This window comes from Coffea arabica, chromosome 10e, assembly GCF_036785885.1.
Source record: "Coffea arabica cultivar ET-39 chromosome 10e, Coffea Arabica ET-39 HiFi, whole genome shotgun sequence".
NCBI lineage: Eukaryota > Viridiplantae > Streptophyta > Magnoliopsida > Gentianales > Rubiaceae > Coffea > Coffea arabica.
The window spans coordinates 43,193,034-43,210,590 of record NC_092328.1 but is presented as its reverse complement, the minus strand read 5'-3'; the positions used below and the strand labels follow the sequence as shown (position 1 = coordinate 43,210,590).

The 17,557-nt window shown below is 34.3% G+C and overlaps 2 protein-coding genes across 4 annotated transcripts; both read right to left on the bottom strand.

Moving 5' to 3' along the window:
• Nucleotides 1-3,315: 3,315 nt before the first annotated feature.
• LOC113711778 ((-)-alpha-terpineol synthase-like) lies at nt 3,316-8,622 on the bottom strand. The gene is made up of 7 exons (NM_001426669.1): nt 8,430-8,622; nt 8,097-8,331; nt 5,127-5,505; nt 4,780-4,998; nt 4,535-4,673; nt 4,196-4,450; nt 3,316-3,756 (listed from the first exon to the last, which is right to left on the bottom strand). The coding sequence occupies exons 1-7, from the start codon at nt 8,544-8,546 to the stop codon at nt 3,457-3,459; spliced, it is 1,644 nt and encodes a 547-aa protein (NP_001413598.1). The 5' UTR covers nt 8,547-8,622; the 3' UTR covers nt 3,316-3,456.
• A 6,851-nt stretch (nt 8,623-15,473) lies between these two features.
• Nucleotides 15,474-17,049, bottom strand: LOC140015020 (uncharacterized). Of its 3 annotated transcripts, none has more exons than XM_072066816.1 (4): nt 16,693-17,049; nt 16,525-16,601; nt 15,960-16,451; nt 15,474-15,850 (listed from the first exon to the last, which is right to left on the bottom strand). In XM_072066816.1, exons 1-4 carry the CDS (start codon nt 16,970-16,972, stop codon nt 15,587-15,589), a joined length of 1,113 nt encoding a protein of 370 aa, XP_071922917.1. In that variant the 5' UTR covers nt 16,973-17,049; the 3' UTR covers nt 15,474-15,586. The 3 variants fall into 3 exon arrangements, with proteins under 3 accessions (XP_071922917.1, XP_071922918.1, XP_071922919.1); XM_072066817.1 differs by having other exon boundaries at nt 15,474-15,847; XM_072066818.1 differs by having other exon boundaries at nt 16,525-16,595.
• Between the last annotated feature and the right edge of the window lie 508 nt (nt 17,050-17,557).

The following is a 17,557-nucleotide window of genomic DNA, read 5'->3' as shown; positions in this document are numbered from 1 at the left end:
AGGCTAGAAACAAAATGACTTTCCAAGCTGAGAGGGGGAATGCAAAACTGATTGTCGACAAAGCTCACAGTGAATGGCTTGAGTATGAAGCTTGCAATGAAACCAATGGAAGACCAGCTACACCAGCAGAGGAGAATGGGCAATCACAACAGAAATGGGAACCACCTAAAGAAGGGGTGATAAGGATAAACACGGATGCGGCACTCTCAGCTAAGATGGTCCGGACAGGCCTGGGGATCATTGCGCGGAATTGGCGTGGAAAGATAGTGAAAGCTAAAGGCATCGTGACACGGAAGAGAGGAGTACCAGCAATCGAGGAAGCAATGGCAATAAGGAGTGCGTTGGAAATGGCCACAAATGCAGGATGGACTACAATAGAGGTCCAATCTGATTGCAAATGTGTGGTAAGCCTAATCAACTCAAGCAATAGACAGGATTGTAAGCTGCAAACGATCCTGGATGACATTGAAGACTTGAAGAAGAACTTTGACGGTTGTGTGTTTTTGTTTATTCCCAGGACTGCTAATACTTGTAGCCATGCTTTGGCTCAATTTGCAGTTAAGTCAGTTAGGATAATTGAATGGGAGGGATCATTCCCATCTTGGTTATCAGAACTAGCTAGGAAAGATATGGGGGTAGTTACCCCGTTTTGTAATTAACTCTTGTAATTTCAAGTGTTAATATATATAAAATTGGTATCGTTTGTCAAAAAAAAAAAAAAGAATAGTTCTAATTTTACATGTAATTCCTTGTTCTATCAAGATAAAAAAGAAAAGAAAGTTTATTGTAATTTTAACCACTATAAGAACTCAAGTAAATTGCACAATTACATTGGAATTTATAGGTGTTAGAAGCCATGATGTCCACAAGATTTTGGCATGAAAAAGTAAAGAATGATTAAAATTCTAAAATGAAGAAGAAAAGATTTTCAGGCTACTCTTCGGTGACTTTTAATTAAACATTATCGTATTCGATTCTTGTAAGCAATAAAAGTGATAAGTGACTAATTTATATAATAATTGTATGACATTTTATATTAGTTTTAGTCACTTTGGTTATATTATTGGAAGAAAATAAATCATTTTAGCTATAATTGGTGAAAAATGCTTTCAAGTGATTAAATGAGGTTTTTATCACTTTTTACTTGGATTTTATGCATTTTGACAGTTTTGACACATTTTCGTATTTCGGCTATAACTTGAGTTACAATGATCGGATTGAGATGATTATTAAACCAATTTGAACATAAGAGATAGATCTACAACTTTGGTGAAGACATCTGAATCCAGTTTGAAGGTTTTCCAGGTCAAAAAGCCGAATTACAGTAGCTAATTTCTATTGGTCGAAGCTGAAACAGGGCAGTGAGCAGTCAAGGGTATTTTGGTCATTTCTCAGCCTACACAAATCCAAATGAGGTGATTCTTGATGCATTCAAAAGTAACTCAAAGGCCTACAAGTTTCATGTTTTGGTCAAGAGCTAAATCAGCTTTTATCATCAAGAAAAGTTCGGTTGAAGTTGAGACAAAATCAGAGTAGAGCTGGAAATTGAACAGAAATTGCACAAAACGTCACTGTAGCAATCCGGCCGGAACTTGGCCGGATTTGTGGCCAGATTTGTGGCCGGATTATGGTCAGAGAAGGCTGCTCTTTACGCGAAAAACTCAATTTCACCTCCACTAAGTCACATGAAATGCTAGACATGTGAGAAACATTACCAGCTGTAAAAGGGAAGTGTAGGCCTCATTTTCTTGACTTCTTTTATCTTTGTATAGCCAAAACTTGCAAGATTGAAGGGAGAATAGAGAGACATACGGGAGAAACTTGGAGTGCAGAGATGTAGCTCTTACACTTTCTGTGTAGTAGGATAGTTTAGTTTAGAATAGTGTAGCTCTTCCATTCTTGTATATTAGCTAGATTATGATGAAAATGGAGATGAAGAAGGAGGAGTTGAAACTCATGTGACAAGGGTTATCTCTTTTCCAACTCTTTATCTTTTGTATTGGATTCTAAGTTTAGTTGATATGCAAGTTCTAGATTTTGTGTTCAATATGTGTCTCTAAAGTTTATACATTGGGTTTGGTTGAACTTTCTATAATTATTAGTGTTTATTATTTGGTTATTTGATTGCTATGATTTGAGCAAGTTATTTAGCACTTTGGCTCTTTAAATCATGATTAATCTGGTACCATTGATTGTGATTATCTAAGGTGTTGTTTCTGCAATGAAAATTGAGATTTAACACTAGTTCAAGAAGTGCTAAACATAAGGAGTACACTCACGAAAGTAGAGGTGCACCTATATGGTTTTTAGTGATTCATTTCATGTAATTTCACTGAAGAAATGAACTTGTAGCTAATTTTATAACCATGAGAATAGGTATGGATTAGTTATAAGTATAATTGATTCACTACGAAAGTAGGATTCAAATGCATAAGGAAATTACACCATAACTAGTCTAGATATAATATTCAATTATCCAAATATAGCACTTGCATAAGTAGTTAGGGATACCACAACCTAAGGAGCTTTTATTTGTTATTTTGTATAATTTCAGTAGGTTAAATTTGTTATAATTCATTGATAGTCTAAATAATAGAGAAGTTTTAGTAATACCGGTAATTGTTCACTCTTCCCTGTGGGATCGACCCAATATATACCCTAAACTACTAGTTGACTTGTATACTTGCAGTGAACGGGTGTAATTCGATTTTTTTTAACTTGTACGTATATTAAAATCCCATCAAAAAGTGTAGCCATGTATTCTGCGAGACAAAGTCAATAAATTGAAAAATCACCTCGAAATTTTTTTGTTTTTTGTACTCACTAATGAAATAGACTTAACAGCAGAATGGATTGTACAAGAATTTGTAATTGTTGTCGTTAATTTGCAAACTATCTGGCTTTTCTTAGAAGATGAGATTTGGATGAGGATTGATCAGGGTTGTTGAATTGGTGGAGATTGGCTCGAAATAGGAGACTTTGAGAATGGGGAGGAGAAGTTTGCATGGAGATGGCCAGTTTAACGAGTTAATTTGATTTTTTACCTTTCAATTATACCTGCATTCTGAGTTTGTTCTCTAGATTTCTAATCAAATACGTTAGCCCGTCAAATATAAAATTTATTCCACTTAGCTAAAATCGCATGAAAGTGGGACAAATTTTATACATTTGGATCTAAATTAGGACATATTTTATACTTTGTAGATTAAAGTGAGATAGATTATATACTCTAAGAATTAAATAAGACAAATTTTATACATTAGGAACTAAAGTGTCACACTTTATAATTTAGCGACCAAAGTGAAATTTCGAATATAATTAAAGGGTGCAAAGCAGAATTAACTCTATAACATCTTAAGAAGATCTTAAAGGAGAAGAGAATTAATCGGATGGTGCAAGATGTTGCAGATACTGCCACCCAATTCCGATTATTAGATTATAAACCGAATATTAGGTCTAAGCAAAAGAAGATATGGGCTCAAAGAGCAGTGACAAAATACGATCCCTAGGCTCAGAATTTTGATGGGCATGGCCATCTCCATGCTGGTACATGCATTGTCCCATCCTGGCAACATTCACTGCAAATCCTTTAAATGTCGAAGAAAATGGAGAATCTACAGTTTGAGCTTCGTTCATTTGCTTCCATGCCTCAATAATCAGAAACCTCAGGTATTCACGTGCCTTTTCTTCACATGCACCTGTCTCCTTCACATAGCATTGTATCGATTTTGGTACATCAGCACTTTTCAGCACCTCCTGAAATACAATTTTCACTTATCCTAATCAAATATGGAACCTGTATTTTTTTAGCACCAGTAGCAGTTATATTTAGTTTCTCTAGCTTGAAGCTTTCGACTATAAACTCATCCTTGTCTTTAACTACTTTATAAGGAGGGGAAAAAAAAGATACTAGCTTTTTCCTAGATTACCAGGCACAAAATTTTTAATTCTTCATTTGAGCATGTGGTAAAAGAAATTTATACAATTTTTTTACCATCTCCCACCCTTCAATTCACATCTCCAACTGTCAAATTTAGGATTTGAACCCTAAGTTTGGTAGTGAAAAGTACTCTAGAAATCTTCTCCCAAAAATTTTATACGTGTATAATACTTATGCAACATATCAATTATTCTCATAGAATTTGAATTATACTAAATAAAGTATAGAGGATTTATTTCCAGCTCGTGTACATACCGATTCTGGAGAAGTTCCTAAATCATTTGCTAGCCGTATAATCATCGATGAACAACGAATAATCTTGTGACATTTCTCTAAGTATTCCACGTGGTCCTTGTTAATCGGATAATCAACACAAAAATAAGCATGCACTACCACCAGAGGAGCTGAAATTGAAGTCCAGGCATTATTAAGGTATTGCTGTAGCGTTGGTATATGTCCACTGAAAAACCATTTTGCCTCTTGCAAGTATGCTTTGCACAAATCTGCCCACTAAGATATCAAATAATGCGTTAGCCAATTATTAGGACAAAGCATTCATTCACCAAAAGAAAAATCAAGTTAAAGAAATCTAACTGCTTTTCTTAGGTAGGGGATAATGTTGACTCCTTCTTCTTTTAGAGCATCATAAGCCATTTCATTAACAAAGTTGAAGAGTGCAAGAAAACATATTTTCATGTAGTCTGGAAGTTGATCGATTGAGTTGACATCCCATCTGAAAAATTGAGAGAAAAAGAAGTAAAATTCACGTTTGGACCAAAAAAAAAAAAAAACTCATCGTGAAATTAATTGCACAACTATCATAAGGTGTCCATTCTAACCTTTCAACAACACTAGTGAAGAGTTCCAGTTCATCCTCAGTACCATATTGATCGTATACATCATCTATAGCAGTTACCAAAGCAGCGACCTTTGTCAATAGTCTTCTTGCATTTCCATGTTGAGGGTCAGAAATAGTTCCTACGGTCCAAAAGAAATTTTCCACCATTATGTCCCTAGCAAATGATAGTTTTTCTGCTAGGCCTGTACTGCTCCACCATCTGGACAGGAAAACATGAAAAATGTTTTTTAGAGATTAAAAAAAATTCTTCATAATCTAAAATAATTTAAGAATCCCATTTATGCAGTAAAAGTATTGACTAAGTTATGCTTAGGATGAAGCTCTTGCCTTAGTGTACATTCGAGATCATTCTGATGTATTGCTTGGACAATGTTAAAATCTAACTTTGCAAGCTCAAGCAAAATAGGATTTCTGTCTGATCTTGCCTCATATATGTCTATGAACCACCTTGCCTCCAATCGCATCATTCTCCAATGGAGTGGAAGCTCCAAAGCATGTTGAACTAATGCTTCGAGTTCTTGATCAATTCTCTTCTCCTTTAAGATCTTCTTAAGATGCTTTGCTGTGAATTCTCTAGCCATTTCCAAATTGCTTTCATTTTCTTTTTCGAGGTATGAAGCTTCGTACAAGTACAACAATCCCTTCAAATCCTCACAAAGACTATGATTGAAATCTCCGTTTTCATCCTTGAAAGACTCAAAGATCTCTGCAACCATTGGACACACAATGCACAAGGAAAAATAATGGTTTTAGTCGTAGTTTTTAAACCTCTGGTCTTGCTATTATGATCTTAGAATTCTACAATCTAAACCTATAAATTCAATCTGCACCCTAATACGATCTTGGAGTTTTCAAAACTATAGTTAAATTACCAGAATTTTATTGATTTAAGTACATATTACATTTACTAAGAGATGTTTTAATAAATTTGTATTCAAACGATTATGTCTCAAAAATTTTGGCCAAAAAATATAATAAACTGCACAGTCACTTGAACTTTCATCTATTTGCATATAATGCTAGAAACTATACATTTTGGTTGAAGAACTTTACATTTTTCTTATAACGTTGTATTTTCTACATTTATTTGCATATGGTTTCATGAAAAATAAGTTTATAAATACATAAAATGTTGATTTTTTTTGAACTTTTTTAGTAGGATTTTACTATTCTACTATCATGCCTACTATTTTTCCTATGACTTTCACAAAAAAGCAAACTAGGATTCAATTTTAAAACCATGGTTCCAATTTAGCTCAAAAACTTACAACAAAAAAAAATCGATGAATCTTTCCTACACTGATAGTGTATACACTGTCAGTATTGGATAAATGACAACTATGTAAAATTTAAATTTGAAATTTAACTTTTGCACATATGTTATAAATTAAACTATGATAGTGTATACACCGTCAGTGTATATAAGATTTACTCAAAAAAATTCCTATACATAGATTAGAAATGTTTTTTTTTTTAATCTAGTGAGGAAAACTCGCAAGGTACATACAGGGAATCATGCACCTTCCGACAATTACAACTGCTTCACCCTGTCCTCTTTCTAAGAGTTTAAGAGTAAAAGCGATGATTTATAATAAATCACCACACTTGCAAACCAACAATTGCAATCACTATTATTAAGCAAGTGAGCAGACAGGAGGACTAATTATAATTTTCTTAAGAGTTTCAACTGGAAGAAGTGCAAGTTAATGACACTAAGGGTTTAAATGAGTTTCAGAAATATCCAAAGTTAAAAAACATATAATTTTGAAGGTCTAGATCAAACTAGAGTTGCTTTCCTTTCTATCAAACTAGATCAAACTAGAGTTGGCTAGGAGGGAATACATGAAATATTTCAAGAATGAACATTGCCCTTTCAAAACTTAATTTGACGAAGTTTGTATTTCACTGCTTCATTCAGATTTTTGCGAAATTTTGCTGCCAAATGTGTTCCAAAAGGGAAATTGGATTTTGATATCCAACCCAACAGGTAATTTTGGAAAATTGGTTTAGTTCGTGGGGTATTCTAGAGTTGGATGAAGTGGTTGATTTTGGAGGTGGATTATGTTAATGACAAATTATGAGGGCTTAAAATGAGATTTCAAAAAAATTCACATAAAAAGTTCACATCACCACAAGTCTTTACACTCATTGATGGGCCGAATTGAGTATGGGCTAAAAGGGTCGAGTGACATTAAATTGGGCCAACTTTGAGCAATACAAAGTTATAGAAGATATAAGGCTATATGCCTGTATGTTTAGGGCCGTTTTAGAGTTGTGGTACTTTTGCTAAAAAAGTGCTTTTGGAGGAGGGAGAGATGAGTTGAATAATACTGGACAGGGTTTGAGACCTCCCACTTATAGTTTTACGCTAACAAAATTGAAAACAAAAGTGCTTTTGGAGGACAAAAGCAATTTTAATGTGTCTAGTGAGTATCATTCTTTGAATTTACGATAAAACTTTTGGACATTAAAGCACTTTTAACACAAAGCCAAAATTGCTGCGTTTAGATCAGCTTTCGTGCTTCAAAAAAATTAAAAAAATAAATAAATTTAACATAAAGTTTGAACTAAATGAAAAAATAAATATGTTTTCGAAATCCAAAATTGCACAATATCAAATAGAAAAAGTACTTATTTAAGTATGCACACAAACAATATGATTAAGCACTTAATAAATACTTTGACCAAAAGATCTATTAATTGAAGTGCTTAAAGCTTTTTGATATGCCACCACAAACCTAAACGGGCCCTTAATTTTGAAAGGTAACATTAATAATTTAACGAATCCAAAATCAGGAGTGAATGGATTAATATCAAAGATATTCAACAAATTTGTGACATAGGCGTGTATATACATATATAGATATATACATACAATATAAGATTAATCTTCTATACACGAATAATGTATATATTATCAATTTTGGATGAATAACAGTTATACAAAACTTGAATTTGAAATTTAACTTTTGTATGTTTATAGACACAAACACATATATATTATAGAATAAATCACATATATACGCTACTGACGGTGTTTATAATATCATAATTAAAAATGTACATATATATTTCAAAAATTGAGTTTGCACTACGATATTTTTTTAGTCGAAACGAGCCAAGATTGGGCCCTAATACGAGTTTTTTTTTTTTGTTTTCCGATCAAAGCTCGGTCTAACCAAACCCCGGTCCAAAAGATCCGCTTGACAAGCGCGTCTATAATATGAACAGAGTTTTGCCTATGAAATACTCGTAACTTCGTTCAAAGAACAAAAGTTGCATGGTAGGAATACAAACCTTGAGGGACATAAAAACCATGTTGTCTACGGAGTCTGAACTCAAGAGCTGTTGCATATAATCCCTCTGGGTTCCGCATTTTAATCGTGTTGTAAATTCCACTTAAAATTGAGCGGATTTTGTCCTCAAAATGGTAAGATAAGCCAAGCCTTTGCAAGTTATCAATTAACTCCAACAGATTTACCACATTCATTTCTTGATCCAGCATTGCAGACCGACTTATGTACCTTTCATCCTGCATTAGTCCAAGAGAATAATGAAGTACAAGGCATTTTTGTTAATCCAAAAATGATAAAGGGAAGACAAAAAGATGAAAGTTATTAGGTTAGTTACTGCATATTCATTTCTTAGTGACTGCACAAGCTTGAAATCCCAACTGACAGGGTGGTCCTTTTCTGATTGTTTTAGAGGTGACTGATCACCAAGCTTGATAGTGCCATCAGCAGTCATTTTAGCAGATGAAATTCGGCTACTAGAGGCTTCAGCTGTAGAAGCACTGATTTTTGTCTTGGGTTCCTCCACCTCTGGGAAAGGTGGTGAAAAAGGGACATATTTATAAGATTATCATTCATCATTCTAACTAGTTGTTGACTTGTTCAATGCTGGAGGCTCCTCAATTATCATGCATTCACATGCACATGTTTCATCAGCTTGACACAAGTCAGAAGATTTGACACGTTAATTGAGACCTTCTAGTCACATCATCTTCCGATTGGTTCAAGATAGGGTCATCTTTTTTTTTTTTTTTTTGTCCTTTTTTAGAAAACAGCCTTGTTTGGATTGCTATTTTCCGTCGAAAAATTACGTCATTTTCCGTGATCACATTTTCCTATTATCTTTTTCCTTCACATACATCAAATCACTACAGTAATTTTCCTATGAAAAATCATGGAAAATACAATCCAAACCCAATTCAATATTAACACTTCATTTCATTATTGTTAATTAACCATCCAAACTTCAAATTTTCTTTCACGAAACTTTTAAGCCGACAAAAAATGGTCACTTGAGAAAATGATTTTCCAACCAAAGGAATAAAAATCTAACATCATTAAATTGACAATAAGAGCGGGACACACGTTGACGGTAAGGGGAGGACAAAAACAACCGATTCCTAATAATTTATGAAAAAATGATGTAACATACGACTATTACTAAGCGAATTAAATGATAATAATAAAGAGAAAAATGTCTCACTTTATAATCACCTCCTATATATGACAATAAGGGGAGGGATTTAAAATCCTCTCTAAAGCAAGTTTGGATATGAGGCGTAAATTAGCCTACCATATTTATGTACTGGGTCCAAGGTTTCAACCTTCAATATCTAATAGGGCAAGCTAGATTTCAATTTTTAAAAGAGTAAAATCCACCGTATGTGGACATATTTCAATATATAAATCTGTACTTGGTACATTTTTTAGTTTGTTGGTTACATGTATCTATATAAACAACGAGAATAGAAGAGTTTTAGGCCCCACTTCAAATCGATCAGTATATATTTATATATATGCGTCTTGGACTTTCCAAAACCGGAACACAACTAATTATAGGTTTGCCAACAAGGGTATTTTGGCCTATAAAGAAGTATTCCCATCTCATTCCATCTCCAACCAAACACATGTGGTTATTTTCTAAAATATCTCTAGAACTCCGTTTGAATTAACTGTTTTTAGAGGTATTTTTGAAATATTTTATTGTAACAATGTAGTTGAAAATTTTTTACTGTAGATGAGATTATTTTTTAGGTTATTTTTTTTATTTTTGGTATTTTTTAAGGTTATTTTAATGCTTTTTGGTGTTTTTAAAGTTATTTTTTATATTTTTTAGGCTGTTTTTTTTTTGGATTTTTTGTATTTGTTTTTAGTGTTTTTGAGGTTGTTTTTGTTTGTGTATTACTATAGCATTGTAGTTAAAAAACTTGTTTTTCAAAATATTACCAATCCAAACAGAGTCCTCATAGGAAGATGACTCAACCCAAAATAAATAATACGAAACGGATGTTGTCCAATACTCCATCTTTCCCAATTCAACCTTGTTCTCGCTTTCTCCTCAAATCTGAGGCGTAATCACCTCCTTATTGTTTAGAAACTCATTCGATCATATGAGCAATTTGAATTAGTGTTGCAGAAATCGATGACTTTTAAAATGGAATCTGATGCTATTATCAATTATTTATAGAGCAAGACTAGGGGAGTGCCCACGCATCGTGTGGGTGTTTGGTACATGTAGTTAAAGAGGATTTTTCATTGGACAAATAACAGTACATTCTGGAAAGAAATAGTCATCAAATATGACAAAACTAATAATAATACATTCTAACGACAGCACGCACTTGTACTCTTTGTTTTATCAATACTTTTACAATTTTACCATTCCCAAAAGTCTCCTACATATGTTAGGTGAAAATCGCCTAAGAGAAGACATAAGTTATTTAAGACAAATGAATACTATCCAACGGTTAGTTACAACAACGTGTTAATTGCACAACATGTTAATATGTCTTTGTGTTAATTGCACAACAAAAGCCATACTTCAATTAAATGTGGCTATAACACCATTTTAGCAATTACACCAACACATAATCTTATATGAGTTGTACTCGATGCAAAAACGGTTGTCAAATAATTTCATATTCCAGAAATATCTAAATGTCTCCATAAATCAAAGGTTTAAATGTACCAAAATGAGGGTATTTCGGTAAATATATCTAAACATATGCTGCCCCCAATTGTACCAAATTTTTTTTAAAAAAAGACTATATAACATTCCACATTGCGAAAAAGTCACTGTCCTTGCAGTTGAAATTCAAACCCCACTTTGACCATAATTTATTCTTATATAGTATAAGGATACCATACAAAGATGCACATTTAGGGGCATTAATAGACGTACATATTAGCTTATATGCAATTTTTGCCCTATAAACATCTACAAATTTTCTATATTGGCAATTAGCATCAATTTCGATTATTAGTTCTTTTTTTAGTAAAAAAAAAATTATGTTGCTAGGTACTCCTATATAACTCTAAATGAATATCTTTTATGAAAAAAGACAATTTTTTTTTTTTTACTGAACACAAATAATGACCGACAAAACATTGAAACTAGAATTTGAAATGGAAAAATTCACTTTATGCAAATTTATTGAAAGAGTGGTAAAGAGAAATTATTTTAATACCAACCCCCCCCCCCCCCAAGGGTTAGCTCGCAAGGCTGACCCTAAAAGAAAAAAAAAAAGAAAAGCAATATCCATCAGCTACTCACCACATAATATTGAATTTAAACACATCTCCATCTTTCCTGACGGAGAAGTTAGCAAGTGCCTTAAATTTCTGTCCCCTTACCAAAGAAGGCAAATATCTTAATTTTCCAACTTCCAAAAAAAAAAAAAAAACACTTGGCCTATCGTAGCACTAATTGCCAAAAATAACTTCTACAGTACAGTAGCCACACAAGAAACACGTTATTATTATTTTTTTTTCGAAACTTTGATAGGTATCTCTGACTTGTCCTACAATGATTAGGTTAATGCTGGTTGTTACAATTGACATCGCTAATTTATTGCCTATGATGAATAATAGCAGCGTTGACTTTGGTCAACATATCAAGTAAAATGTGAGGAATACGTGAATGTTGGATTTTTCTGTGAATGCTGAAAAATAGCAGCGTTGACTTTGGTCAACGTATCGAGTAAAATGCGTGGATGTTGGTGTTGACTTTGGTCAACTTATCGAGTAAAATGTGAATGTTGGATTTTACTGTGAATGATGACAAATAGCGGCGTTGACTTTGGTCAACGTATCGAGTAAAATGTGAATGTTGGATTTTGCTATGAATGATGAATAATAGCAGCGTTGACTTTGGTCAACGTATCGAGTAAAATGTGAGGAATACTGTGAATGTTGGATTTTCCTGCCACCCGCTTTGTCACCCAAATTGTGATGGGCTAGCGTTGAAGTTGAATTGGAGGCATTTCTCTTGCTTTGCGGACTAAGACTTTGCCAACCGAATTGGGTGTTGTGGCATAAAACAAACACAAAAATTTTATAAAATGGAAATGTCCTATTTTGTGGCAGTGATCGAAGTCGAATTTACTCAAATTTTTTTTTTAAAAAAAAGTTGAATGTTAATTGCAATGTATGACCCAATAAAATTTGATATTTGGGTTAATCACGCTTTGCGCACTGAGTTTTGGGGGCAATCACAATTTACTACTCTCAACTTTAAAATATACACTTTACCCTCAATGAAAACTAGTCAACCTTAGAAATTTTAACTCTTTTAGGGAGAAAAAAAAAAGTGTTATGAGAAACGTGCCTTTTTGTTGCTGAACTTATTTATAGTTTACTATTATTGCCCTTTGATTGCCCCAAAAAAAAGCGAAGTTTGATTTGATCTCTATTTTTGTCCTTAAATTTAAAGATAAGGCATATGTGCCCTTTTTAACAATTTTGCCAAAATTAAGATTTTTAACGTTGACTAATTTTCATGATGAGCAACGTGTATATGTATTTAAAGTTGAGAATAGTAAAGTATGACTATCCCCCAAGTTTAGGGGGCTAAGTGTGATTTAACCCTTGATAATATTTGGCCTATCTTCTAACTTGAATATGACTTGTAAAGTGAGAAGAAGTTTTATCCTTGAGAGAAGCTTTTATGCTTAAATCAATAAACATTTTTACAGCAATGATGTCACGCCACAAAATTGGGTCCATTACTTGGTATCAAGACGCCGCACGCTCTACCTATGGAACCTTACTTTCCCATATACAAAGCATCTTGATCATGGCTTGTTTAATTTACTAAAAACTCAAACATTTCCAACAGCATTAAGAAGGTGAATATCAAGATTTAATAAACTTAAATGAGCTACTTTTGTGCGAATTACGTCAAGATGGAGATATACTTGATACTTGGGACACCTTCAAAAATTATGCAAAGTCTAGCCTTGTTCCTCGCGGCTAATCGCCCAACACTCGCTACCTTTGACATACAAGACCTTATACCTAGAAATACAAACTAGTGCATGCTCTCATCGGTTTTAAGTATTCAGCCTAGCAATTAAACCTCAATCTAGGATCTCCCACGGGTTTAGCCACATGGTAGCAGCGTTCCCTTAGGACCTTAAGGTCCCGGGTTCGAAACTGCGCTATGGGGACGCCTGTGCACTTATCGTGCCTTGGTCAGGTTGGGGCGTCGGGCTCGGGCCGCAGGGGATTAGTCGGGCCCCGTAACGATTGACCCGGACACCCCTGTGTCGACAAAAAAAAAAAATTAAACCTCAATCTAGGAGGGACAAATCAAGCAAAATTTTTGTGGCCTTCACTTGATCTATATAAACATGATGTTAAACAGTAATTATCATTCCTACCAACTATCTCAAATCTGTTTAGAGTCTACAATGGTTAATAAAATTTACCAATAAATATCATGCATAACATGGATTATCATAAAACATGCCCACTCAAAGTAATCATAATTAGTGAGACAAAATGGTTGTTATAAAACAGTGATAAAAATCACATAGAGGTAAGAACCACTTACCTTTCATGTAATTTGGCTAATCGAGTCGGTCATGTGTTTTCGTGGAATTCATTAAACCCTATAATATACACATAGAGTGAGTATTCATCATTTCCTTACATAATATAACCATTGAATATTAATCTACTCTTCAGAAATCCCTAGTATGTGTCTGCACATTTACCTAAATTTTGATGAATGATTTTCCAAAATCAAAGGTATCCTGAAATAAAAAGTTTCCCAGTCCGGCCAGTTCCAGTTTGTGAACCAAAATGGGCCATCCTATTCAACTTGAGCTCGTATGATGTTTTCGGGCTGGATTAGATTTGGTTTATTATAATTGGATCATTTGTTTCTTGAAAGTCAACTTGCTATGGAGTTCAGGCTTTTATTTAAAATCAAATTATTATTGGGCCACTAATAAATAAATATGAAAATTTTGGGCTTTAGAATTAACTTTGGGCCCATTTGGAAGGATGGAATCAAATTCAATGAGGAATTTGACAAAATGGATTTGAGTTGATTGGATTTCATACTTGATCCAAATACATTATTGTTTCGCTGAGGGGCTTTATTTATTACTATTATTATTGTTATTTTATCTTGTCATCCCTCACCACACTTTTAATTGTTAGGCATAGGATTTAAACTTTAAATCTGATAGTGGAAAAAATTCTAAGAATCCTTCTCTCATTACTGAGTCGACCCTAGTGATTTTCGGCGAGGGTTGTTAAAGGATAAATGGAATTTAATTTAACAAAAAGTTAAGGGGGTGAAAACTAAATAGTAGAAAAGTTAAGGGGTTGAAATTGAATTTTCCGTTCTTCATTTTCTTCCCCATTCAGGGTTATGAAAGTTCTTTTCTCGCTGCTTTTTCCATAGTCCGGGCTGCTCCTAGAGTTTTGACGAAGATTGTTTGAAATATGCCTCGCATTGGAAATTTTAAGTTAAATTCGGATACGAGCGTGCAAGGTTCATCTGCACCAGAAGGGGTTGTGTTATGGGATCATTCCGTTAGAGCAATTTTTGCTTTTTACAAGGAATTCGAGGGCTCGGAGGTTTTGGACGTGGAATGTATTATTTTGGTCTTCAATTGTGCAGTGATCAGTAGTGTGTTTCTCAAATGTTGAAGGGGGGGGGGGGGGGGGGTTGATTCACAAGTATTGGCTTGATTTTTAGTGGCTTGATTTTTTCATAGCTCGTGGACGACATCTACTTGGTCAGATTCATGAAACTATTTCTCATGTTGATCTTGTGGTCAATGCTTCCTCGACACATTCAAGGTTTATTCAAACTAGACTAGATATTCAACCCCAGATCCTGAATTGAAAAACTCATCTTGACGGAGAAGAAGTTAGCACGCACGTGCCTTAAATTTCTGTCTCCATGCCAAACAAATCCCAGCAGAATATCTAGTCTGAATAAACCTTCAAGATATTCATAAACAAATCCCGCTTGTCCTATCGCAATCAGGGGGGCATTGGTTGCCTCTATAGTACGGCAGCCACACAAGAAACGTGTTTAATTTCCCAATTTTGATTAGTATCTCTGTCTTTTCCTACAATAATTTGGGGTAATGTTTGACTCTTGCAATTGGCATCGCCAATTTATGACGAATAATAATATCTAGTGTGAATGTTGATTGATTGGGAACGTTACGCATGACGTAATCAAAAATTTGATGTTCGGGTTAAACTAGGAGGCATGGGCCGCGCTCTGCGCGGCAACAACTTATGGTGGATGCCCAGAAAAAAATATGAAGTAGATATATCCCTTGGAAAGTAAAAAGTTGAGGGTATTGGTTGTAATAAAGAACGTAATAAGAGACAATAAAAGAACCAACAACCAAAGTAAAAGCTAAACGTTATAACAGGAAGCGAAAATTTAAAATATACCGTTCTGGAGCCACACGTTCCAGCGGAAAAATTGCAAAGGAAGCTTTTACAGTTAAAGCAATAAATAAACTAAATGTGGAACCGATGATGCCACGGATACATGATTTCGAGTCCATTTGTTCCGAAGATCAAAACAGCTAGTGAAGTGCGTGACTGCGGCATGAAGAAAAGGATTTCTCCCTCTCGAAGGTCATGATCAATAACGAAAGTGTTCCAGTTTTGATGAAATCTATTTTGTGTCACTCCAATGTTGTAAATCTTGATTCCACTTGTCAAGACTATAGATGGTGTTCTGGATTCATGTAATCTGGAAGTTACATAGCGGGGAATCTTCTGTCAAAACAAATAAGCTATAAAAATTAATAACTTATAATTGTAACAAGTATGGAACAAATAGAAAGTGTATACTGAGAAACATTTGAGTAAATATGCATATATATACCATGGAGTACTTGAACTCGGAGGAAAAAATTTGATAGAAGGTATCTAACGCCATTAAATTGTGTGCAAAAAAGCGATTGATTGATGATGTGATTAATTTCAAATCTGATTGATTATTAGCAAAACCTGTAATAGAAAAAAGAGCATGTGAGAATGTATATTTTTCTGAAAGGAAAAGACGTATTAGGGGACTGAATAAGTTTCCTTCTGAAGTGGATAATTTAGAAGGGATCATTGGAAGGTGTAATGTCCAGCGGGTGTAAACAAGCCTCTGATCAAACCCAAAAGTAAATATGTCATATGTAAAACTCCCTCTATTTCTTAAAAATATCATATCATTCTCGGCAATATAGTTATCTGAGCAAAAAGTCATCCATTCTCCTTCAAAACAACGGTTTCTGATTTCTAAGTTCCACCGAGCCAAGCCATGCTGAACAACTATAGTCTGTCCATGTTGAAAACGGTTGGATTCAAACATATCATCGGGTATTTCCTGGAGAAAGCAAAAAAACATATTGGATAAACTGAAACATAAAAGAAAAGCAGTGAATAATTAAACAAGCTACCTGTTTTTCAATGTTTGTGCAAAATAGTACATAACACCATTGCTGTCCATTGGAAATTCTACAGCTCTTAGCTGGTTCTAGAAGCAAAATATAAAGATTAAGTATATTAGATTACGTAGGAGCGGATAAAGGGTCTAACAAAAATACCATTTCAAAGGGAAATCGTACCTGTTTTTACAAATGCTGATGAAGAGATGTGGGTGATAGTTTGTAACCACTGTTGAATCGATTCAACCGAATACAAATATGGTTCACCTAGCGCACGAAGAATCATAGGATAAGCTTCAAGGAAGGCATTTTTTGGATAGCATACCATGTTTCCCAAGCCTTTCTGTGCAGCAGTGGCTACATGAATCTTTCTGTGATCAAATGTTAAGAGGTAAAATCGTATTTTCGTCTTCAGCTGAACTGATTCCCATTTTTTGAAAGGATTTTTTGGTCGATTCATTTGTAGTGATGGAAAAAGATGATAGGTTGGAGCAAAGGAAAAAAGAAATGTTTTTCGGCAAGAGTATGAATGAAGAGTTGTTCCAGAGCACGTATAAAAAGACGGTGAAATATTAGGTAACCCAATTAAATGCAAAGGTAAGAGAGCCGCTGGGAACATTAAAGATGAAAGAGGTGAAATACAGGCTTCTTCGAAACACAGATATACATTAAGCAATAGAGTTGCTCTGCCTATAATAAATGGGCTGAAATTATATAGGTAGAGAAATAACTGTTAGCCATCATGGTATCATGCTGAGTTGTTACATATTTGCAACGGGAGACAAGAAAAAATAATAATTGGAAGGCGTGTAAATGTGTAAGAAATCCCCAAAGATTAAAATGTGGCCTCCTTTGCAGCAATTAAGAACGATTGCAGACTTATTAGTAAATATCGCATTCACTGCCTGACTCTGTTTCAAGGCTCACCTTCCTCTTTTTATATGGAAGTCTTCTGCTGAGCCGGAGAGGACTTGGCATTATATACAGAAGACAGTGCATATGGTTTAATAGAAAGAATAGTTAAGGGAAACAAAGCCAAGGGACT

Bases quoted from the DNA above. Each gene is read 5' to 3' on its own strand.
- LOC113711778 (NM_001426669.1), bottom strand. From the start codon at position 8,546: ATGACTGCTGATGGCACTATCAAGCTTGGTGATCAGTCACCTCTAAAA. The intron at 8,332-8,429 runs GTAACTAACCTA...GGACTAATGCAG, and splicing joins CACTAAGAAATGAATATGCA to GATGAAAGGTACATAAGTCG. The intron at 4,674-4,779 runs GTTAGAATGGAC...TCAATTTTTCAG, and splicing joins TTCACTAGTGTTGTTGAAAG to ATGGGATGTCAACTCAATCG.
- LOC140015020 (XM_072066816.1), bottom strand. From the start codon at position 16,972: ATGAATCGACCAAAAAATCCTTTCAAAAAATGGGAATCAGTTCAGCTG. The intron at 16,602-16,692 runs GTACGATTTCCC...TTTTGCTTCTAG, and splicing joins ATCAGCATTTGTAAAAACAG to AACCAGCTAAGAGCTGTAGA. The intron at 16,452-16,524 runs GTAGCTTGTTTA...TGCTTTCTCCAG, and splicing joins GCACAAACATTGAAAAACAG to GAAATACCCGATGATATGTT.